Source organism: Apodemus sylvaticus, chromosome 1 (assembly GCF_947179515.1).
Source record: "Apodemus sylvaticus chromosome 1, mApoSyl1.1, whole genome shotgun sequence".
Classification (NCBI taxonomy): Eukaryota; Metazoa; Chordata; class Mammalia; order Rodentia; family Muridae; genus Apodemus; species Apodemus sylvaticus.
Window position 1 is genome coordinate 96,189,098 of NC_067472.1, and position 25,059 is coordinate 96,214,156.

The 25,059-nt window shown below is 46.8% G+C and overlaps 1 protein-coding gene across 2 annotated transcripts in view; it reads left to right on the forward strand.

Annotated features, from left to right (window-relative positions):
- Scube2 (signal peptide, CUB domain and EGF like domain containing 2) overlaps positions 1–25,059 on the forward strand; it is a 69,494-nt gene that overhangs the window by 4,239 nt on the left and 40,196 nt on the right. For both annotated transcript variants that reach the window (XM_052201375.1, XM_052201385.1), the window contains exons 3-9: positions 3,997–4,122; positions 9,072–9,206; positions 14,855–14,980; positions 16,133–16,249; positions 16,879–16,968; positions 22,309–22,425; positions 23,408–23,530. In XM_052201375.1, the coding sequence (XP_052057335.1) occupies positions 3,997–4,122; positions 9,072–9,206; positions 14,855–14,980; positions 16,133–16,249; positions 16,879–16,968; positions 22,309–22,425; positions 23,408–23,530 (834 nt within the window). The remainder of the gene's footprint in view (positions 1–3,996; positions 4,123–9,071; positions 9,207–14,854; positions 14,981–16,132; positions 16,250–16,878; positions 16,969–22,308; positions 22,426–23,407; positions 23,531–25,059) is intronic.

Here is a 25,059-nt window from a genome sequence, read left to right on the forward strand (position 1 = left end):
CCCCGTTCCCCCCCCCCCCCCACACACACACACCAGGCACCTCTGAATTGTTGTTTTTAAAGGAAGATGTGCCCCTTCTTGCTCATTCATCCACTCCTTCATCTATTTCACTGTATACTTTGGTGTACTTTTGGTGTTATATCATTATTTATTTTCAAATCGTTCTAGCTGCCACAATTGGAGGTTCCACCTCAATGTTGCCTGTTTGAAGTCCCCCAGTTTTTAGAATTTCCTAATACTTTATATTAAAAGATCCTGATCCTCCCATACAGTTTTCATGTTTTCTGCGTGCCCTGGAACCCACCACTCCCCACGATGGCTCTGGTTCCTTTGTTGGAAAAGGATAAGGATAAGGATGCACAGAAGCCAGGACCTGTGCATGTGGTGTTTTCAGGGGAGCCTTGTTCCTAGGGCTCCTCAGTGCACAGAGCTGGGATGTCCTTGCATGTGTACTGTTTATTCGTTTTGTCGTTTGCTTTTCTTTTCTTTCTTTCTTTTTTTCTTTTCTTTTTTTTGTTTGTTTTTTGGATTTGGTTTTTTCGAGACAGGGTTTCTCTGTGTAGCCCTGGCTGTCCTGGAGCTCACTCTGTAGACCAGGCTGGCCTCGAACTTAGAAATCCACCTGCCTTTGCCTCCCAGAGTGCTGGGATTACAGGCATGCACCACCACCGCCGCCCAATTTGTTGTTTGCTTTTCTGAGGCAGGGTCTTCTCTTTCTGTAGCTCTGGCTGTCCTGAAACTTGCTATGTAGACCAGGCTGAGCGCAACCTCACAGAGATCTGTCTGTCTCCCAAGTGCTGGGATTATAGATGTGCACCGCCATGCCTAGCTTATTTATTCTTGATTTATTCCCCTGAATCTAACTCTGAATCTAAACTATGGGGAGTTCTGATAGTTTGACTTCTGTGCTAGAGCCAAGTCACTCTAGTCTTGCAGGTTTTTCCTCACACAGTAAAAAATTCAGTTCTTACTGTTGTTCCTTATTTACCTTTGTTCAACCTTGGTAGATACAGGACATATTTACAGGATTACTGATGCTTGGTCTTGTGAGGACCCCAGTTTCGCTAACCACAGTATTTATTAACTAGAGTAGGACACTCAGCAGTTTGTGCTTTTATGACATCCAGTAAGTGGTTGCTTAGTTATCTAGGGGAGCACTTTATGGCTGGGTCTCTGTTATGTTTTAATTCATAATATACTTAGCTTGTTTCATTTTATATCTCACTCATTCTTATCCCCTATACCTCCTGGATATTTGTATTATGCACACAAATAAAACCTCACTGCATTTCTAAGAGTCAGACTGTACCAAACTGCTATCCTCACACAGGTGTGATGCTTTCTTGCCCCCCCCTCTCCCTGCCCCATGACTCCTCTTTCTGCTCCTTTCCCCTCACCCTCTGGTTTTCTGCTTATTCTTCCTTTATGTCTTTTATACAAATAAGCAAATAGCCTGTTTTCTTCGTTAACGAATTTTCAGATGTATCATGTAGATACCATAAATCTCTCCAGTTTTATATATGCAACCCAAAGATTTGTAATAAACTGTCTGAGTTGTGCAGCCACACATACAGAGTTTTCTAACATTTTACTTTCTCAGTAATATCCACCATGCACACTTCATTTCCAGCCCTTCCTCAGCGAAAGCTAACCAGTAATTTACTTCTGGTCCCTTCCCGGTCCCAGCTGCAGCTAACTAGCAATGAGTATCTTCCCGGATGCCTCGTGTAGACAGACTCCTCTAATCCAGGTTCCTTGTGTGTGAATTGATTCTCTCGGAGTGCTGCTGGGGAGGCAGTGTCATGCGCAGTCTGTATCCACACTTCCTCTTTATCAGTGAATAAGTAGTCTATTGTACAGATAGATATACCACGGCCTTTGTTTGTTTGTTCTTGAGACAGAGTATATGAACCAGGCTGTCCTCAAACCCAGGCTGGCTTCAAGCTTGTGACCTCTTGTCTTTATCTCCTTTTATTGAAAATGGAATTTTTTTTCTCACATAATCTATCCTGATTACAGTTTCCCCTCCCTCCACTCCTCCCAGTTCCTTTCCACCTCCCCTCCCATCTGGATCCATTTCTGTTCTGTCTTTCGTTAGAAAACAAACAGGCTTCTTCTTTTCTTTTTAGACATGATTTATTTATTTTTATGTTCATTGGTTCGTTGCCTGCATGTATGTTTGTGTTAGGGTGTCAGTTCTTGGAGCTACAGATAGTTGTGAGCCACCATGTGAGTGCCAGGAATCAAACTGGGGGTCAGTTTGAGAACAGTCAGTGCTCTCAACCGCCAAGCCGTCTCTCCAGCCCGCAGACAGGGACTGCGGACAAAAACTAACACAAACAGGAACAGGACAGAACAAACAGAAGAAAAAGAGACCAAGAGAAGGCACAAGAAACAGATGCAGGTGAAGAGACCCACTCGTTCATACACTCAGAAATCTCATAAGAACACAAAACTGCCTGGGCAGTGGTGGTACACACCTTTAATCCCAGCACTCAGGAAACAGAGGCAGGCAGATTTCTGAGTTCGAGGCCAGTCTAGTCTACAGAGTAAGTTCCAGGACAGCCAGGGCTACACAGAGAAACCCTGTCTTGAAAAACAAAACAAAACAAAACAAAACAAAACAAAACAAAACAAACAAAAAAACCAAACCCACACAACTCCCTGACATGGCGTTTTGAGACCAAGCACCTCCAAAGATGCTACTGAGCTCATTGTCTGTTGGCCTCCTGCTGCCGGACAGATGGATGGACTGACGGATGGACATGCAATCCACCCTTAAGAATAGTAGTTTGTTTTCCAACTGAGACTCCCTTGGAGAAAAGTAAACTTTTGTTTGCAAGTGGTTATCAGTGGAAGAAAGCTTTTGGGTTAAAGATGGGGCTTGTGTCCACCTCTTTCAGCTCTAGGACCCCATCTGATGCTGACGCTGTGCGCGCTGCCCAGTCTCTCTCTGTGTGTGTTTGTGTGTGTGTGTGTGTGTGTGTGTGTGTTGGGCCTTACCTCAGGGTCCTCCAACCCTTCTGTCTCTTAACTCTTTGCCTCCTCCTCTGCAGAGGTCCCTGATCCCTGGGGGCAGGGATTTGATGGAGATCTATTGTTTAGGACTGAGTGTCCTAAGGTCTCTCATCTTCCACATTATCTCAGTTGTGGGTCTCTGTATTTGTTTCTGCACTCTCTTCTGTCCCGTGATCTCCTTATCCTTAGACTGTTTTCTTGAACTTAAAGTATTCTAGGCTTTCTTTTGCATTTGGATTTTTTTCATTTAACAATATGTTCTATCAATGATTCCAAATCAGTTCATAGAGACTATCTTCATTTTTTTTTTTTTTAGAGCAACACAGTACTCTGTCAAGTGGTCAAGTGAATATACCATGTCTTACTTAGGGTTTCTATTGCTGTGATTGGACATCATGACCAAGGCAACTTGGGGAGGAAAGGGCTTATTTCACTCACAGGTCCATATCACTGTTCATCATTGAAGAAAATTAGGACAGCACACGCAGGGCAGGAACTTGGAGGCAGGAGCTGAGGCAGAGGCCACGGAGGGGTGCTGCTTATGGGCTTGCTCCCCATGGCTTGCTCAGCCTGCTTTCTTAGAGAACCCAGAACCACCATCCCAGAGACAATACCACCCACAATAGACTGGACTCTCCCTCATCAATAACTAATTAGAAAATGCCTTATGGCTGGATCATATAGAGGTATTTCTCAATCAAGTGTCCCTCCATTCAGATAATTCTAGTTTGTGTGTCAAGTTGACATAAGACCAGCCAGCACATATCACACCCATTAGACTGCTCTCCTAAATGTGGACTTCTAGGTTGCTTCTAGTATTTTGTAATCTCCAACAATACAACAATGGAGATTCATGCTTGTTTATTTTTGTGTTTGGGTGGATTCTAAGAAGTGGGCTGGCTGGCTAATAGGTAAATGCATACATATCTCTCTCAAAGAAGTAGCACCTGCTGGACTCACTTCCGTTTTGCTTCTCAGACATGGATGAATGTGACAATGCACTCAACGGAGGCTGTGTCCACGACTGTTTAAATATTCCAGGCAACTATCGCTGCACCTGTTTTGATGGCTTCATGTTGGCTCATGATGGTCATAACTGTCTTGGTAAGAAAAACATTTTCCTCTACCCACCTTCTACCAGCCTCTTTCTTTTTGAAAACTTACTCATGAAAGCAAAAAAAGGGAGGACCTGGGGTCCATTTCGGTCAGTAGAATGCTTGCCCAGAGTGCACAGAACCCTGCATTCCATCCCCAGGACTACAAAACCAGAATGGTACATTTCTGTAATCCCAGCACTCAGGAGACAGAGGTAGGAGGACCAATAATTTAAGATCATCCTTAGTTGTTTCAGAGCAAACTTGAGGCCAGTCTGGGCCACATGAGACCCTGTGTACATATACTTAAAAAAAGACAAAAAAAAGTGATTCAAGGATCAGGGAAATGTGGGTTTTGGCCCCGTAGACATTATGTGACAGAGAACTGGATAGGTAAATTTAGTCCAAAGAGGTGGGGGCCATTGCCACTACTGCTACTGCTGTTACTGATTTCTGACACCGACTTTCTGATCTCAGGTGTTCTGGTGAAAGGGTCCCAACTATCCTTAATACTATGTCTTTATTCTTGCTTGAGATCTGGATTAGGTCACAGCCAGGTAGGTCCTACACTTTCTTTCTTTTTCTTTTTTTCTTTTTTTGAAAGAAAGACAAAAGCTTTCTCAAGCACCCTCCAAGACTTCCACAAGGCATACATATCAACTAGCACTACAGTCCCTGAAGCGAGGAATGCAGTGTTGCCACCAGCTCCTCTTGTGAGCACTAGATTAGAACCTAGAAGTGCTGCTGGATGGGCCTGCCTAGTCTGGGAGGAGGATGCGGCACACCAGGCAGGTGTTCGCTTTGCTAGGCTCAAGCTGTCAGCCCTACAGGAGGACATTATGCTGATGAGCCTTTCTCTGGCGTACCAGGGTCTGTCTCAGACCTTCTTTTATGGTGTGGTAGGAACAGTCATGCCTTGATGTCAGCTTAAAAAGCCATACACGTGCCAGGAAGATGGTACATTGGTGACGTGCCTGCCGTACAAGGCCAAGGCGCTGCATTTGGATGGATGCCCAGCATTCATGTGAAAACTGGCACTGGGGAGGCAGAGTCAGGCAGCTCATTAGCCAGATGACCGAACCCAGCCAATGAGAGACTTCGACTCAAAATATTAGTTGGAAAGCACCTGAAGAAGACACTTGACATTGACCTCTGACCTCATGCACATGCAGACACCCATCTGAATCCCTCCTCCCAGGCTGAATTTATGTTTAAAAAGTTGGGCACTGGAGGAAGAGAGGAGGAGGAGGAGGAGGGAGAGGAGGAGGGAGAGGAGGGAGAAGAGAAGGAGGAGGAAGAGGAAGAGGAGGAGAAGGAAGAGGAGGAGAAGGAAGAAGAGGATGAGGAAGAAGAAGAGGAAGAGGAGGAGGGAGAGGAGGAAGAGGAAGAGGAGAAGGAAGAGGAGGAGGAAGATGAGAAGGAGGAAGAAGATGAGGAAGAGGAAGAGGAGGAGAAGGAAGAGGAGGAGGAAGAGGAAGAGGAGGAGAAGGAAGAGGGAGAAGAGGAGGAGAATGTTCCCATTTGAGATTCAGCTCTGATATGATATTTCATTATTATTTGGTGTGGGCCTTTCCTGTCTGGACCTCCATGAGAGAGGCCCAGGCCATGTGGGCTTCCAAGCCTACGGCTGTCAGTCAGATATCATGGGTGTCTAGGGGAGTATCAACTCCTCATAAGCAGGCAGCACTTAAAAGAATACATTTGAAGACAAACCTGAGAGCAGAAATAAATCACAATGAATCAAAAGTCAGACAAGACTTCAGTTTGTTGGACAGCATACCTTCTCGTGTTGAGGTTGCAGTTGATTTCCCTTTGGTTTGCCAAAAGCATCATTTTGAGGGTTGGTACCTGATGGCTGACCTGGTTCTTACTGTGGGGTGGGGCTTCCTGAGAGCAGCAGGCTGAGCCATCCAAGTGGGGCTTTCTGAACACAAGCATGCCCATAGATTTCCAGTCCTCCTACAATGTCTCAGTGGAATGTCTTTGTCACTCACTTGGGCTTCTTCATGGAGTCTGCCAAGCACATGCCTTGTAGAGACCCCAAGCATATACTGAGTATGCATGCAAAGACTAGGGGTTCCTTAAAGGAAGGCAGCAGAGAGTTGGAGATATAGTTCTGTTGGTAGAATATGTTTTTAATTTTTAAAAAAAGTTTATGTGCATTGGTGTTTTGCCTGCATGTATGCCTGTGTAAGGGTGTCAGATCCCCTGGAACTAGAGTTACAAACAGTTGTGAGCTGCCACGTGGATACTGGGAATTGGACCCAGGTCCTCTGGAAGAGTGGTCAGTGCTCTCAACCTGAGCCATCTCTCCAGTCCATCAGTAGAATGTTTGATTAGCCAGCACGAATCCCCGGGGTTCAGTTCCTAGCACCCCATAAAGCAGATATAGTAGCAGACACCTGTAATGTTAGTATACTGGAGGTAGAGACAGGAGGATCATGAGTTCAAGATTATCTTCAGCTCCCTAGAGAGTTTGAAGCCAACCTGGGCTATGTGAGAACAGGAGGAGGAGAAAGAAAGCTCTGAGGGAATGCTGTTTATTTGGAAGAGTGGGACCAGCGCAGAGGGACTTCTACACCCTTTGTGACAAGACACTCTGTGGCAAGAAAGAGCTCAGAGCCCACATTCGTCTGGTATAGCAGTTCTCTGTATTCTCTTGGGTGACTCTCCCTGTGGTCAGCCCCTGCCAAACACACATTAGCTACAAACACAGCAGCCAGCATGCTCTGACACCAAGGCCCCCAGTGCCGTAGTCTGGGAATCAAATACACGGGAAATGAATGCAACTCTTCCCCTCAGCCCGCCCACCTGGACTCAGTTCCCATTATGGTGAGTTATGTCACAGCTATTTGGCTTGGTGGCATCTGCTCTTCTGAGATGTTTAACAGACACCACCGTCCAATTACGCTGTCTCTGGAGGATGCAGTCAGGGAGTCTGGAGGTTGCCACAAGGCAGAGTCTGAAGATAGGCACTAGCTCCTGACGCATACTCGTCATGTGGATGCATACTGTATTCATTCCATCTCATTGTGTCATCCAATTTAATGACACATTGCTGATTGCTTGGGAAGAAGATGTAGAAGATGATCTATGGAATGGGGCTCAGGAGAGTGTGCCTTCAGGCACACTGGGGAGACAGCCTCTCGGCTTACTGGGAGCCCTTGCTGCCGAATGCCTAGGCCAGCGTCCCAGTACAGGCTTCTCTCCGGAATGTGCTTCCTTCACCCTTTGGCACAGACAGGGCAAGTTTGTTAGGCTTCAGGGAATGGCTGTGGTCCCATCAGTTTAGGAGAACATTGCTTGGTAGTGTAGGAGGACCCTTGTCTGTAAGATCTGAAGCTTGAAACCAGATGACAGACATTTAAATGTGAGTTTTCTGGTTACAGATACACCCAGGAGTCAGTGATAGGCATGTGAGATATTAGACTTGTTCCTTGTTGCTCATCAATTGATCAGTTAATGAACTTTCCAGTGCTCTGCCAACCACTATTTTATATTATTATAAGACAGAAATCTGCATCTCTCAGGAGTGCACAGTCTGATGGGGACCCACAAAGACTATTGAGAAGACAGGCCAGAAAGTGGTCCAGGGCAGCTGTGCCAGGCTCTTAGGCTATCGTGGATGGAAGGTTCCCTTAGGGGTGAGCTGCAGTAACAGGTCTGAGAGCCTTACTTCCTGCCTTTCTGACTTGCCTTCCCTGGTTCTGGGAGCTCCTGTTGACTTCTCTGCATCTTCCCTTCCTGTCACTGACAGAATTCTCCCCTTGGCCGTGCACCTTTCTGCTCCTGGTCTCCTCTTTCCCACATTCCTGGCTTTGGCCCTCCTGCCTTCTGCAACTGAACACGGTGTTCAAAGCTGGGCTCATGCCGCTCCACAGTGTTCTCTATACCTCTGCTCCCTCATGCCCGCTGGGCCCTGCCTTACACTTCAGTCTGGTGGGATATCTCTTTATACACTGGGAGCAAAACTGAGTCTCCATCCTGTTTCTGAGACCAGCATCAGTCTTCCCCATGTTTCTTTCCTTTCCTCCAAGGAGCATTGGAAGAGTGACACTCCCCGGGGCATCTTGTCTACCCAGCAGTTTTCTATGCCTGCCTCTAGGGCTTATCCCAAGGGTAGCCACTCTGCTTCTGTCTCCACCCACAGCCCTGGCTTGGTTGTTTTGGGTACAGACAGAGAGAAAGCCAGACTTCAGGCTTTGCTTTTTTTTTTTTTTTTTTTTTTTTTTTGGTCTGCTCTACTACTTAGATTCCCCCAAAGAAGGGGCTTGACTTCTTCACCCCACTGTAGTGAAATAGGAGTTTCTTAGGTTGCTATTTAAGACCCAGAGCATTGTGGCCTTAATCTATCTTCCCGAATGCATCTCCTGTGACTTCCCTCCACGTCTCCCTGGCTCTAGCCAAATGGAATGACTCACTGCTATCCAATATACTCCAAGCTTCCCTGCCTCTGTGCTAGGGGAGGGCTCTGGCCCTTCAGCCTGGAATCTCTTCTCCAGGTTTGTAACTGCAGGATCCTAAGGCCCATCTCTTATCAGCTTTCCCCGTAAAGGCCCCGGTGTTGATAGCACACTATCACAGGTTACCCAGCTCCTTTCTTCTGCCCCACCCTTCTCTTATCTTTGACGCCATTGTACATTGTCTTTGTCTCTCCTGAAGGCATTCTCAGGAAGCTAAGCATTATCTCACCCATCTGGCTCTGTGCTTTAGAAATTGAAGGTGTTCATTGGCTTCTGTGTTTGTTCCCTGAGCTTGACTAGGTGAGCCCTAGACCCGTGGACCCATGGGGGCTGGGTGAACCAACCACAGGCTCCTTTGGCTTTGGCTTGGAGAGTTTCTGTGATATAAGGACAAGAGGGACCTTGTCTCTGCTTAGCAGGAGCAGCTGAGGCCCCTGGCTGGGTTGGGCTTTGGAAATAGCCATGAAAGCCAATCTCGATCCCTCTCTCTCTCCAGATGTGGATGAATGTTTGGAGAACAATGGCGGCTGCCAGCACACCTGCACCAACGTCATGGGGAGCTACGAGTGTCACTGCAAAGAAGGTTTCTTTCTGAGTGACAATCAGCACACTTGCATTCACCGCTCAGAAGGTACTTAGTCTGGCTGAGGGTGGGGGGCGGAGTCTCATCGGAGTTCCCACCCCCTCGCATACAAGATGACTTTAGCCGGAAAGCACAGTGTCTAGAAAGTCTTAGAAGCTGGGGACAAGTCCAGAATGTGCTGCTAGAGAGACACGGCAAGCTCTGTTACCTTCGTGGTTGTCACCTAGCAACGTGGCAGGCTGTGGGATCTCTGAGGTCCTTGCAAACTTTCACACCCTCTGATCCTAATCTCTAAATAGAGTACATTTCAAACCTCAGTACATGGTCCAGAGAAGTGAGGTGTGTGATTTGCCAAGTTTTTCAAAAAGATGCTGAAAACCGCAGTGCCTGTGCAGGCATGCCCTTTGCTCTGGGCTGGGGGTGTGGGTGGGGTGGGAGCTGGCTCCTCCCCCTCCTCCTCCTCCTCCTCCTCCTCCTCCTCCTCCTCCTCCTCCTCCTGGCCCAGCCTCTTGCACTCCTGGTCCTTCCCTGAGTTTTCTTTTTCTTGGGCTCTAGCTTCCAGGGCTCTGTGGGGGTTGGGGGCGGGGAGAAAACACCCTCCCTGGACAGCCCTACCCCCACCCTCCTCAGCCATTACTGCTCTTCTGAAGGCCTTCCTCTCATGCTCTTTGCTTTGAGTTTATGTCTTTTATTTCTACTAGTTTTAAATTCCTACTGCTTTGTGGGAGTCTTTGGGGAGGGCATCAAGGGCAAGTGGCCAATCGGTTGGTTTTTCACCAAATGTCATCTTTTTATTTCTCTGCTTTTTCTTAAGTCAAATAGGCTTATCTTAGTGGCTGTATTTCTCTGGTGTTGCTTCCGCCTGTCTTTAGAGCCCAAATGTTAGACGATTCATTCATTTTAGCATATGATACGTATGGATTCCCATATCTTAAGAGAGAAGTCACTTTAAGTTCTTCCATTATTAATCACAAACTTATAAATTTCTTATTTACCATGGCTTTAGTGGACATTTCAAATGTTTCTTCATGGAAGATGATTTCACTGTATTTTCAAAGAATGGTGGATTAGGTTACACTTGACAGAATGTCATGATGTTGGGGAGCACTGTGTTTGATAGTTGAGGTTCCCCCATCTGTTCACTCTCAGTGCTCATGGGGGAGAGGGGAGAAGGAGTCACAAAACACTGGTTCTGATTTCTGATCTCATGTTAGGCGTGACCCTTGAAGAGTAGTGGTGGCTTTTTCTTCCTGCTGGGGTCTCTAGATTCTGGTGGCGTTGGATGAAGTTTCACATGACCAGACTGGAGATGGGAATCACTTAAGAGGCCAGGCAGAGAGTGACCTGAGTCTCAGGGTGTGTCTCCTTTCAGGTGCCCAAAGCTGCTTCCAGGGCGTCACTCTGGCTTTGTCCTCTGGTGGCTGAGGGGAGGAGGACCTGCTGGTAAAGCCATTGCCTCTGCACCCCACACAGGCCCTGCCCTCCCGCACAGCTCCGGCTTCTGCTCTCTTACTTAGCCTGTGTCCAGAGCCCTGGCACCGCCCTCCTCTCCCCTCCTACAGGTTTCTCAGAGCAGAGGTGAATATGAGTTCTTTCTGTGAGCTGTATTAGAATTCTAACTCTTCCACAATTCAGACATTCTTGGATCCCCTGATGGGTACTTAACACGAATATAAATGTCTGGAACTAAAACCCAAATCCAAGAATTGTTGCTGTGGTCTGAAAGTGCTGTGATTTTCAGTTGCATTTCAGTTTGACTACTAGGCAAATTCCTGCCAGTGTGAGCCAGCAGGTTACAGCAGTTTGCAATGGAGACTTGCTGCTACACTAGGATTTTAATTCTTCAACCAAATGACTTCTTAAAAACAATCATTCCTAAGGATTTCCTCCTTCATGTGCACAGTAGGCTCTTGGAGACTGTATTTAAAGACTTTAAAATCCACAATGGAAAATGGGTTAAAAAAAAAAAAGGCGTATAAAGCATATGTCACAGGCTAGTATTTTCTATTGCTACTGTTTTGTTTTTAAAAAATTTATTTACTAAGTATTTTTCAACAAGGAGACCTAGTGGCTGAGTTGGATGGAAACTCAAGCTACTGAATTTTTTGTTAAAAAAGCTTAGAAAGCCCAGAGCTGTGATAAAGACAATGTGTGTTTTCACCCATGTAATGGAGGGGAACCTCACCCTCGGTCTGCCTTTGTTCCCATTCAGGGGTGCTCGGCTGTCAGAATGGGTGTTTCTCTTTTGTCTTGTCTGCTTTGAAGGTATTTAGCCAGAGTTCTGCTGCTCTGGCCTAGCTGCAGAAGACATCAGTGACAAGGAAGACTGGGCTTGCAGCAGCACACAGCTCCTGTTTGTAAAGTATTTCCCATCCTTATTTTAAGTTTCCAGAAATATCCTAAAGTGGAAGGAAGCCTGGCAAGGGTGCAAACTTTTGGGGGCGTCTCCGGGTTCTGAGCATCTTCCCTCTTGGCGAACCCTTAGCTTTGGATACGGCTACCAGACCAGGTCCTAGAGAAATTAGGCCCTAGCTGTCCTTCCTGGCTTGAACCAGACCCATCTGCCTCCTCTAAGCTTGGCCTTGTTTTGAATTGGGGTACTCAAGGGCTTTTGGGGTCACCTCTTGAAAAGCCATCTGCATTTTCAGAGCTGTCTCATCCTCATCACCTCTTGGCAACTTCAGATCCAGTTTGCTATGAGGGGACATTGTGGGCAGCTTCTCTGATGGCTTTTGGTTTTCTTATAAAATCTCTTTTGTGTAAATGAACTGCCCAGGGGCAGCAAAAGAGCAAACTATCCAGAGGTGAAGGGGGAACTGTTTGGGGGGGGTTGACTTTCTATGGATTCCTACGCTGTATCTCAAGCACTGTAACAATTGCCTGCAAGAACCATCCTGCCTCAAGTACATCAAATGCTCCACTGACCCAAAGGCAAACACAGGACTTGCTGGGTCTTTTGGGGGAGGAAAGGACTCTCCCTCCATGGGTAGCTCTCCCCTCCTGTGCCTTTTCAGTACTGGGGTGTGAATGACATCTTCATAAAGGATCAGCCAGAGCCGAGAGAACTTTTGCAGCAACCCAGTGCAAACTTCTTTCTGTGCTACTTGACAGCAGCCCTTGGCAGGGGCTGATGAATCCCAGCAGCACGCAGCAGATTGTGTGCAGAGCATAGAGCTCAGAACTGTCGGGTGAAAAGCAAGGTGGTCTTTGGACAGACCCAAGAGACTTGGAGGATGTCTTAACTGCTGTACTGTTTTTTGAAATAGAAATATCTTTTGAAGTAACTATTCCCAGGACACACAGGCATAGAGAGGAGATTCCTTCTTTCTTTAAAGTCTATTGGCTATAGTTTTAGGTGTAGAGTACAGAATGGTGTTCAGTCCTAGCAAAGCTAAATAAAGCCTCCCAGTACTCAAGTTTAAAATAATCCTAATTCTAGAATTAGAAATTCTAGTTACGAGGTCCTCTGACCGCTGAGAACCAGAACTCCACTGTTTTTTGTTTGTTTGTTTGTTTGTTTGTTTGTTTTTTTTTGATTTTTTTATTCAATATAATTTATTTACATTTCAAATGATTTCCTCTTTTCTAGCCCCCCCTCCCCGAAAGTCCCGTAAGCCCCCTTCTCTTCCCCTGTCCTCCCACCCACCGCTTCCCACTTCCCCGTTCTGGTTTTGCCAAATACTGTTTCACTGAGTCTTTCCAGAACCAGGGGCCACTCCTCCTTTCTTCTTGTACCTCATTTGATGTGTGGATTATGTTTTGGGTATTCCAGTTTTCTAGGTTACAGAACTCCACTGTTAAGGACGTCTCAGGGTTGTCTTACACCGGTGCCAAGAAACAGTATGTGCACACATCCTCACTAATGCATCCCTGACTGAGAAGACATCTTGAGTATATGCTTGGGCTTGGCACCCAGGCAGCCAGGTTTCAATGAACTGATTTCCCGATGAGGCAGGCTGCTGACAGCCTACACGGCTGCTTCTTCTGCTGTTGCATCAGTGTTTAAAGATCAGTGGTTCTCAATCCTTGGGTTGTGACCCCTTTGAAGAACCTCTATGTCCAAAACATATTTACATTACTTTTCATAATAGTAGCAAAATTACAGTTATGAAATAGCAACAAAAATAATTTTATGGTTGGGGTCACCACAACATGAAACTGTATTAAAGGGTCACATGATTGACTTGTTAAACCAGCAATGATTACAGCTACCTGTAATATACCAGATACCTGATGTATCCTCTTTCCCATCACCATTGTTAGGACCGATTGGGCCTAATAGACTCTTACAGAGCAGCTAACCTCATTTCTCGGCAGCTACAGGAACCCACAAGCAGGAAGCCTTCTCCTCTTGTCGTTTATTCTTCTTGTGTTGTTGTATGATGCTGTCTGTGAGAGGCGTGATGCTCTAAGCATTCTCAGGCAGGGGCCAAGAGGATGACTGAGGGTCACTGGGAGAAGCCTCCAGGCAGGTGTCTGTGTGCACTTCATGACCGATGTAAATACATGGCAGATGGGAAGGGTCAGGTTCTGCTTCCTGGGAAACCGCTTTGTTGGGAGGGTTTCTTTATTTTTAAAAGATTATTTTATGTGTATGAGTGTTTTGCCTGCATGTATGTCTGTGTATCACGTGTGTGCATGGTGCCCACAGAGGCCAGAAGATGGTTCTGGATCCTCTGGAACTGAAGTTATAGACGTTGTGAGCCATCGTGTGGAAGCTGGGAACAGAACCCAGGTCCGCCTGTGCTCTTAACTGCTGAGTCTCTCTCCAGCCCCAACTCCTCTTCTTTAGAAAAATTTGAGGGATCCCATCTCTTAGGTGACAAAAGAAATCTTTTATATTTTAATTACCCCAGCCCAATTTATTTATTTATTTATTTATTTATTTATTTATTTATTAAGTTTTTCAAGACAGGGTTTCTCTGTGTAGCCTTGGCTATTCTGGAACTCACTCTGTAGACCAGGCTGGCCTTGAATTCAGAGATCTGCCTGCCTCTGCCTCCTGAGTGCGGTATTAAAGGTGTGTGTCACCACCACCCATCTTTTTATTTTTCATTTTCATATTTTGGAGCCCCAGCCTGATTTTAATGCACATTCTTTTTATTTGTTTATTGTGAATATACACAGAAGAGGGCAACTTATAGGGATTGTTTCTCCCCTACCATGAAGGTTTTGGGCATAAAACTCAATTGGCAAGGCTTGGCTTCCTTTACCCACTGTGCCGTCTCACCAGTCAGATGTAGTCTTTAAAAATATGCAGCTGGAACAGGGCGGTGGTGGCACATGTCTTTAACCCCAGCACTTGGGAGGCAGAGGCAGGAAGATCTCTATAAATTCGAGGCTATCTCAGTCTATGGAGTGAGTTCCAGTACAGCCAAGGCTACACAAAGAAACCCTGACTTGAAAAGCCAAAAAAAGAAAAATAAAAGTGTGGCTGGGGCCATGAGGGTGGCACATGCCTATAATCCGAGTACCTGGGAGGTGGAGGCAGGAACATGACAAGTTCTAGGTAAGTCTGAACTACATAGGGAGTTCAAGGCCAGCCTGGGCTACAAAGCAAGACCCTGTCTCATAAAACAAAAATAAGTAAACTATGGGGCCAATAGAAATCCAGGCAGCAAGCCTATGGCCTTCCCCTCTGTCTATCCGTGTAGCTCTTCCCAGCCTGTCACCTACTACACACTGCTGTTTTGCAGAGGGCCTGAGCTGTATGAACAAGGATCATGGCTGTGGTCACATCTGCAAGGAGGCCCCAAGAGGCGGTGTTGCCTGTGAATGCAGGCCTGGTTTTGAACTGGCCAAAAACCAGAGAGACTGCATCTGTAAGTATGAACTGTCACTCAGCTGAGGTGGGGACAGCCTACACAGAGGTCAGAAAAACAATCACAGGCACAGGCACAGGCACAGCCACAGCTCAGGGACACAAGAACAGCTTGTGGGAATCATTCTTTCCTTCCACCATATGCGTCCTGGGGATTGAACTCAATAACAGATGCTTTTACCCTGTTCTATCTCACCAAACCGATAAGTCTTCTTTTTAATTCTTTCTTTTTTCTTTTACTAAATGTTTTAAGCTGCCACAGCTTAAATGCTTTTTATTATAACATTTGAAGACTTAAAAAAAGCCACATTCCTTTGATCCCAGCACTTAGGACCTGGTAAAGGTAGGAGGATTGGGAGTTCAAGGTTATCATTGGATGCTTGGCTATAGAATGAGTTGGAGGCCAGCCTGGGCTACATGAGACCCTATCTCAAGAGACTGAAAAAACAAACAAACAAATAAACAAACCCAACTAAACAACTTCCCCCAAACCTAAAAAAGAGGGTGGGAAACATATCTCAGAATCACACAATCTAGCAGTTCAGTTTTTCCATATTCCTATTTAGTAATCGTACAAATTAAATAATGTCAGTTTGTTCCAAACACAAAGTGCTAGGGAATTTCTAGAGGCCCCGGGCACAGCTGGGCTAAGAGGCAGACTTCACCAGAGAGAGGGAAGGGATGGTGTAGAATCACTTGGCATAGTCCCCCCACATAGCGGGATGCTTCCCTACCCCAGCCTTCTCAGCTCCATCGCTCTGTATCACTCCATTCAAGCCTGGTTATGTTTCTGCGTGGTTTATACCATGACACTGTATATATTATACACTGCATACACAAAGACAACGTCTGAGTGGAAGTCTTTTATCTCAAGAGTCAGACATGCACTAGATGCTCAGATAGCCGCAGAGAAAAAGAATCAGCACTGGGCGTGGGGGGAAGTGTGGTGATGGACCCTTTCGTCTCAGCTCTTGGGAGTAGAAACAGGCAGGTCCTTGTGAGGTCAGTGTCAGCTAGGGCTACGTAGTGAGTTACGCAGGCCAGTTACATGGTGAGACCTTGTCTTTAAAAATGAAAAAATTCTTTTGGAAACAAACCCAGCCCTGGTTGTGGAAACCTCGGCACTTTAAGTATTGATTCATTTTGACCTCAGTGACTTGTAACCATGGAAATGGTGGGTGTCAGCACTCCTGTGAAGATACGGCAGAAGGCCCTGAGTGTAGTTGCCATCCACGGTACAGGTTGCACACTGATGGGCGAAGCTGCCTAGGTGAGTCATTTCTGCTCCAGCCTGCCCACTCCTACCCCAACCCCCTTCTTAACCGGAGCCCTTGATAGTGCTTAGCCCTAGAGGTGAGGTGTGGCCGATACCCAAGGCCCCTTCGAATGCTACGGGGGGAATGGCCTACTTTTGGGTGGGAGTCCCTCTCTCTTTAGAAAGCTCTTCCTCTCCCCGTGGACTGGGCTGTTCTGGAAGATGGCATTCTAGAGATCTGGACAATGTATTCCAAAGAGGTGAGTGACAGAGCCTAGAGCTGGCTGTGTGTGACGGCGCAGCAACAGTTGCAGTCAGAGAGCGCCTGTGTCTCATGGCATAACCCTTGCTGGTGGTGCTCTTGGAGTTCTTATCATTAACCAAGGCTTCTGCAAGCTGGCATCTTCTGGAGTCTCTGACCAGCACATTATATTCCAAAACCCTTTCCATCCGTAATGTTTGCAAGGCTCTTCAGCCATTTAATGTGCTGCTTCCTGCAGAGCCCTAGAATGGCTTGTTGTTACGGAGTAGACAGTCACCCATCTGCCCTTGGTCACCCATTGGTCTGAGATTTCAGGAGAAATGGTTGCTCAATGAGTAGCTGGACCATTCAGCTGACAGCTGTGGCTTTGCTTCTCTTGTAGAGCAAGAAGGCACCATCCTGGAGGGGACAGAGAGCAATGCCACATCAGTGGCAGACGGAGATAAACGGGTGAAACGGCGGCTGCTCATGGGTATGCAATCCTCTCTCTTCCTTGGCTCTGTCACTGTCCCCTTCCCTCTCTAGCTCATTGCATCAGGCCTAAGCTCATGCGTCCCCAAGGCCGACGGGACTGGGATGAGCAGCTTCTCTGAAGCCAGGATATGTTTTTTTTCTTTACCCCAAACTGTCCCCAAGATCCCTGTACTGTGCTAAGACATTAGAATAATCAGTTAATGTCCTAGCACTGCCCAACTATGTGTGAGACTTGGCAAACCACTGAGACTCTCTCTCTGTAAGTCTCTCTTTAAAATAGATGTAAGGGCTGGGGCGGGACTCCATCAATAGAGTACTTGCCTAGCATGTATAGAACCCCTGGGTTTATCCTATAATTCTAGTACTCAGAGGTGGAGGCAGGAGGGTAGGAAGGTCAAGGCCACCTTGCTTACATAGTAAATTAGAGGCCAGCCTAGGATATGTGAAACCTTGTCTCAAAAGAAATAAATGTAAGGTAGGCATAGTGGTGTATGCTTGAAATCCCAACACTTAGGAGGCAGAGGCAGGCAGATGTTTGTGAGACAGAAGCCATCCTAGTCTACATGGTAAGTTCCAGCTAGTCAGGGCTACAGAGTGAGCTCCAGTCTCAACAATGAATAAATGAAAGTAAAGAGGATGCATGTATTAAAAGCTATCTTTTATGGTTATCAGCAAATTCAGCTACAATAAAAACATGGGGCGCAGGCACTTGCTGTCAAACCTGATGACGACATGAGTTTGATCCTGGGAACAACATGGTGGAAGGAGAGAATGGACCACTCCCACAAGTTGTCCTTTCTCCTCCATACATGTGTGGTGACACATGCACACCTACACACACACACACACACACACACACACAAAAGCATAACACATTTGAAAAAGATAATGGTATGCAGAAGTGCCCAGAGCCCAGTGTGTGGGATGCAGTGGGCGGCCACTGAGCGCCAATTCTCTCCCTCTGATTAGCGCTAACGACAGAGCGAGCGTCTGGGCAGCGTCCAGCTTAGCGTGGCAGTTTGTCTGGTTTTGTGCCCACCTGCCTTCCATCTCTGACTCAGCCAATGTCAGTGCTGGAGGAGCTGAATGGAGAAGAGTGCCGCTTGGCTGAGGGACATGAGACAGTTGGCCCGCAGCCCTGACGGTCAAGCTAGAGATGAGAGAGAAGAGGCAGTAGCTGTGGGCATGGGGCCAGACAGACTTTGCTCATTCTGGAGAGTTTTGTTCGACTTAAAACTGTTCATCGGACAGCTCCTGGGTTTACTGGTCAGGTAGGATATTGGCCCACCGCTGCTTACCAAGCAGGGGACCCTTCTGACCCCTCTCTTGAGTTTTTTTCCTTTTCTTTGTGTGTGTGTGTGTGTGTGTGTGTATGTAGCATGTACATACATGCACCTGCTTGCATACCACTCACCCATGCACATAAGCATGGAAGGCTAGACATATATGTTGGGCGTTTCCCTCTAGTGCTGTCCACTTTATATATATATATATATTTTTTTTTTATTTGTTTTTTTCGAGACAGGGTTTCTCTGTATAACCCTGGCTGTCCTGGAACTCACTCTGTAGACCAGGCTGGCCTCAAACTCAGAAATCCGCCTGCCTCAGCCTCCCAAGTGCTGGGATTAAAGGCGTGCACCACCACAGCCCGGCTCACTTTATATTTTGAGACAGTGTGCAGTGTTCCTCACTGAACCCCAAGCTCACCAACATTTGACTAGACTGGATGACCATTGAGTTTCTTAGAGCTACCTGTCAACACACACACACACACACACACACACACACACACACACACACACTCCTTCCAGGAAGCCCTTAATAATATGGTTTATCGAAATTTAAGTCAGTATTAAGTGTTTACAGTACTGTGAGCATCGCCACACAGCTCGTCCTGTGATGTACTGCTATTGTATGCTTTCTTTGTTGCAAATCGGAGAGCTGTTTTCTAAGAACCGCCTGCCGGTTCCCTTGCAGGCCTCTGGCAGAGTTTTCTCAGCCCATCCCAGTGTGTCCAGAGGCAGCAGCGCTCTTCTTAGCCCTTCTCTTCTCTGAGCATCTCCTCTTCTGAGGCTTCCCGCTGCTGGGGAGGGCCTGACTCCTGGCCTGCCACTCTGTCAGCTGCGCCTTTCCCATGGGTCCAGGAGCCCCCTTTGCTGCTCTCCTGTTTTGGCAGAGCCTTGATGTTTGTCACTTTATATTGTGGATAAGATAGAAGTTTCTAAAAGCCCTGTGTCTCTCAAAATGCCTTTGTACGCATTCTCCCTTCCTTGAGGATTTGGCTCATTATAGAATCCTGAGCTGGAAAGAATATTCTGTCCTCAGAATTTTGACACCAGTGCTCCATTGTTTAATGCTATCCACCCCCCTCTCTCTCACACACTTACACACCCCTCATGTAGTCCAGACTAGCTTCAAACTTACTAGAGCTAAGAATGACCTTGACCGTGGGGTCCCCAGCCTACACACACACACACACACACACACACACACACACGCTGGGATTACAGGCATGGCCACTGTGCTCAGGGTACACAAGGCTGGGAATGGAGCCAGGGCCTCGTCCCACCTGAACTACCCGCCAGCTCTCTCTCTCTCTCCTGTCTCTCTCTCCTCTCTCTCCCCTCTCTCTCCTCTCCCTCCTTTCTCTCTCTCTCTCTCTCTCTCTCTCTCTCTCTCTCTCTCTCTCTCTCTCTCTCTCTCTCTGTCTCTCGGTCCAGTGTGGGAAACCCATGCAAGCTTTACTCTAGACGTTTTCAGGGTCTTGGTAATCTGAGATTTCAAGGCGATGTGCAGTTTAACGTGCTCCTGCGGTGTGCTCCCTGGCCTGTCTGGCCTTTCTGAGGTGGCGTCTGGGTTCTCCTGCCCTGCATGTGTATGAGAAGCGCTTGTATGGCTTCACTTGGTGCCTTCCATCCCTTCCCTGCTGACAGCAGCAGCCCCGAGCTCCTCCAATTCTCTTCTTTTCTCTCTGTATCTTTTGTTCCACTTTCTAGAAATTTCTCATTTTTTCCACCATCTAATCTTCCTGCAAGAGTCTTTTTTATCCATCCCTTTCCCTGTTTTGTTCCCTTCAGCATTTCCTCTAGTCTTTGTTATAGGGAACTGCACATATTTTTCATGGGCTTCTCTTACTACCCTGAAGAAATCACAATATATTTTTTTTTGCTTCTTATTTTTTTAAATTGGATATTTTCTTTATTTACATTTCAAATGTTTTCCCCTTTCCAGGCCTCTCTTTCAGAAACCGCCTATCCCATCCCCCTTCCCTCTGCTTCTATGAGGGTGCTCCCACACCCACCTACCCACTCCAGTCTTCCTGCTCTGACATTCCCTTACACTGGGGCATAGAACACCCTCAGGCCCAAGGGCCTCTCCTCCCACTGATGTCCAACAAGGCCATCCTCTGCCACATATGTGGCCAGAGCCGTGGGACCCTCTGTGTGTACTCTTTGGTTGGTAGTTTAGTCCCTGGGAGCTCTGGGGGCTCTGGCCTGTTGACACTGTTGCTCCCTCTATGGGGCTGCCAACCCCCTCAGCTCCTCCAGTCTCTTCTCCAACTCCTCCAGCCGGACCCCATGCTCAGTCCAATGGTTAGCTACAAGCTTCCGCCTCTGTATTTGTCAGGCTCTGGCAAAGCCTCTCTGGAGAACGAAAGCATATTTTACTCTCTCTTTTCTCCTGTATTATCTTTTTTGAAATGGATGTTTTTAAAGTGGAGGTCAGAGGCACCAGCTCCCTCTGGTGCTAGAGTTAGAGGGAATTGAACTTAGGTCCTCTGCTGGAGTTTGATGCACTCTTAACCATGAAGCCATCACTGCAAGCCCTTTCTCTGTTATCTTTGTTTTCTCTATGTTTCTTTTTTCTTGTTCGATTTGGTATGTTTGTAAAATCCTAAATATCTAGCAATTCTTGACTAATTTTTTCATATTCAATAGTGAAAAACTAAAAAGTCAGTTAGATCTTATAATGATTGATGATCTTTGTATTGGTGTGACTTCACATCTGGCCTTCATTTTGAAGTCTTTTCATCTGGGCAAGTTGATTTAGTTTATGAGGAATCCTTGTGCTTGGTGCAATCCTTGCGTGGGGATAGAGACATTTCTGGAGCTGGGTCTGAGTGGTGTGGGTTAGAAATCTGTCTTTCCAGGCACTAGACTCTCATCTAACCAACTGTGAGACCCTTTCCTCCCCTCTGTCCTGATGCATTGGTCTGACTTCCCCAGAGTGTGAATTGTATTGTAGCTGAGACCTGGTCCCTGGCTATTAGGAAATAAAAGTTTGGGGTGGGAGTAGGATGTTGGTATATGGGAAATGTGGGTTTGCAGGGTAGGGATAGGGCATTAGGGTATAAGGGGTGTGGGTGTCAGGGCTGGGTGTGTGGGGTGTGGGTACTGTTTCTTAGGAAACCTGTTCTTTTTTTCTTTTTCTTTTTTTTTTTAAATTCTATCTCGATCTCTAACTCCTGGACCTCTTTGCATTCTGGGGTCATATGGCTTTGCCCCTCTGCAGTTCCAAGGGATTAACTCTCTTCCCCCTTGACATGCCACTTCCTTATAGTTGACATCTTTTTCGTTTTCTCTTCCATTTTCTTTGTCCCCAAAGAGTTACACATTTAAACACTTAATCTCAGTGTAGTGAATTTTTGAGAGTAAGCCCAGATAAGCACACATGTCCTACATAACTATCGTTTTTAATTAGTACTAAGCCTGTTCCCCAGACTTTCAAATGAGGTAGCTAGGGAAGCTTCTGAGTGTGCTAACATAGAGTGAATGTTGACTAGTACTTGCCTATCACTGAGGACGACCGTGTACAGGAGAAACTCCCAGGGTTCATTTCTCAGTAGCTATGGCAGGCCTTTTGAGAGAGACAGATAGAGAGACAGACACAGACACAGAGAGACAGAGACAGACACAGAGACAGAGACAGAGACTAAATTGGCATTGTAAGGACAAAGTCTTTAGCCTGTAGCAAAGGAATGGTGAGGATGGGCCATCGCTCAGATAAGAGAAGCTTCTGGAATAAGGAAGGGATTTCCACTTTTGCCCTGTTCTGTACTCAGTCCAGCCTGCCAGAGGGAGGTCATACTTAGCAGACTGTTGGCATGGGTCACCAGGAACCTTTAGTGTTGCTATAGACTGGGACCTATCTGGTCACCAGTTTCCCGAGTAATCACAAGATCAGGAGCTGCAGCAGCACCTCTCCCCCACCTCACTTGTAGGCAGCAGAGACTCGGGTGTGACCATGAGCACCCCTCTGTGCTTTCAGGGTTGTCAGACAGTAGTATCTGTAGCAGGACTCCTTTAGGAAGCTAACTGCCCTTCCTACATCTCGTCAGAAACGTGTGCCGTCAACAATGGAGGCTGCGACCGCACCTGCAAGGACACGTCAACAGGCGTCCACTGCAGCTGCCCCACTGGATTCACTCTCCAGGTGGATGGGAAGACATGTACAGGTAGCCCTCGCTTGTCCTGGAGCTGCGGGCTTGTGGGGCTGGGGGCCTGGGTGGAGGGGGTCCTGCACTGCCGATGCATGAAGCAGAGGCAGTCCTGCCCTTCCACAGCCTTTGAGCACTTCCAGATTTGCTTATGATTCATATTGATGAGAGCTTTTCTTCCCTGGGCTAGTGGACGGTTGTAATTGAGCAAGTTTAATTAGAAGAGACTTAATTACACTAACTGCTGTGGAGGTCAGCTGCTGCAAGCATCAGATAATCCATTTCAGGCAAGTGCCTCTATTAGCAAAGGGCGATTCATGGAGCATTCATCGGCAGCAGATAATATCAACCAATCATAAATAATAGCCCGGAGATTACATGTAAATAACGGCCAAGATTGTTATCCAGAACACTTAACGAATAACTGTACCATTAACTTTTAGTGATGAAGACAGACCCTAAGGACTTGCTGGTCTTTCATGGGCAAGGCTACAAAGGGTTTGTTAGTTCTTTAGCATGATAAAAAAAAATAGATAAACTGGTTATGAGATGAAACTGGGAGAAGATAAGATTAAGTATCAGGAATCATTAAAAAAAACACTGAGACCATTTGGTCATTGTGTAATTTGCCCAAACAAAAGCTCCTGTCCCTTATGGCTTTAGTCATTAAGCTAGAATGGAAGTGTACTAATGGGGGTTGTCTCATCTTCGGAGGGCATTAGGAGAGGGAATAAAATAAAACATGGTATCACCACGTCTTCCCAGGGTTTGTGCCTTAGTGCTTGTCAGTGGCGTGGGAAGTCAGAACTGTTAGCTGGATGGGGCTCTTCTCTTTCAGCCCAACAAAAGAATGCTTGTAAGATGGGAACCATCAGAGAGCATCCTTAAGTGCTCTTGTGGGCGTGTTTTCCTCCCTGAGGACAGGGACCCTGGTGTGTGTGTGTGGGGGGGGGGTAGCCGGGCAGCTGCCCTGTGATTCCTTAGTGCTTGCTCGTTACAGATATCGATGAGTGCCAGACCCGGAATGGAGGCTGTAACCATTTCTGCAAAAACACCGTGGGCAGTTTTGACTGCAGTTGCAAAAAAGGATTTAAATTACTAACAGACGAGAAGTCTTGCCAAGGTATGTGCTGAAACGGAAGCTGAGGTGTGCAGGGGCCCCTGGCTGGGACAGGGAAGGTGTGAATGAGCCCTGCCTGGGTAGAGACGCTCACCCTGCTCCTGACACACACGTGGCTTTCGGGCTCCAGCCTGGATTTTACTGGCTTCATCTTAGGTTGAATGGAAACACAGTGTAGCTCACATATATTTTGGAGGCTAAGCTGTTAACATTTGGGGACACTTTAGAAACCTGAACAGGTGTGATTACAGCAGAACCCACTGCTAGAAACAGAATAGAAATGGAGGCAAGCAGGGTTATGGTTGGATGTTGATAATAGAGATACTTTTTTGGATGTTTGATAAAAGTTGGTGGGAGAAATCTGTAGATTTGGATAACACCCGTACCTAGCAAAAGGTCACGGTCAATTCCTAGTCCAGACCTAGCTGGTGGTTTCTTCCTTCAGCTTGGTTCCTTGCTTCCTCCAACCTTCCTCTGGTTGGAGGAAGATTAGAGACTGCACTTTCTTTCTCTTACTTAAAGACTTTTAATAATAATTTTTAAATATGTGTGTGTGCATGTCTGTGTGTGGGTGTATGCCTGCGAGTGCAGGTGCCCACAGAGATCAGGGCGTCAGATTCCCTGAAGCCGGACTTACAAGGGTTATGAGCCACCTGATGTGGGTGTTCCTGGGAGCTACAATCTGCCCAGTGAGAGCGGTACGTGCTCTCAACTACTGATCCATCTTTCTCTCCCCTGCGACTCCCTTTCAACTGTACCCTTCCCACATATGGTTAGCAGCAGTTGTCAACAACTGACTTAGGGCAAGCATCATTTCTATTTTTAGATTAATAGCTTTCATGCCCTATCAATGTATGTGTGAAAAAGAACCAGGAAAGATGCACTGTCACTTATCTTGTTCCATATCTGGGCCTAAGGACTGCCTTACTTATTTTGTTAGACGTCTTAGCCTGGGGGCTCATTGAGGGCGGAAGGTACAGCAGCTCAGGTGGTAATGTTTGCCCAGTGTGCACAAAGACCCAGCCTGGACCTCCAGCACTGCACTGCATAAACCGTGTGTGGCGGGTAGCTTACCTCTGTGCTCACAGCACTAGGGAGGTAGGAGCAGAGGACTAGAGCTTCAGAGCTATCTTTGTGTCCACATGAAGTTTGAGACCAGCCTGGCTAGAGATCCAGGCAAAACAAACGAACAAAACCACAAAAACCTCACACCAGAGAACAAAGCAAAGCCTCCACACTGTATAAAAATACGCCATGTAACACTTGGAGCCCAGGAGATGTTCAGCGAGCAAAGTGCTTACTGCATAGCGTGGTTTTTTTTGGATTGCCAGCACACACATACAAACCTGAGTGTGATGGTGTGTGTGTGTGTCCCAGTCCTGCCAGGCAGACACAGGAAAATCCTTAGCGCTCAACCGCCAGCCAGTTTGGCAGAATTAGCAAGTTTCAGGTTCAGTGGGAGACCCTGGCTCAAAAAATAAGGTGGGGAGCAGTTCTGGAAGACCCCGATGCTGACCTCTGGCCGTTGTAAC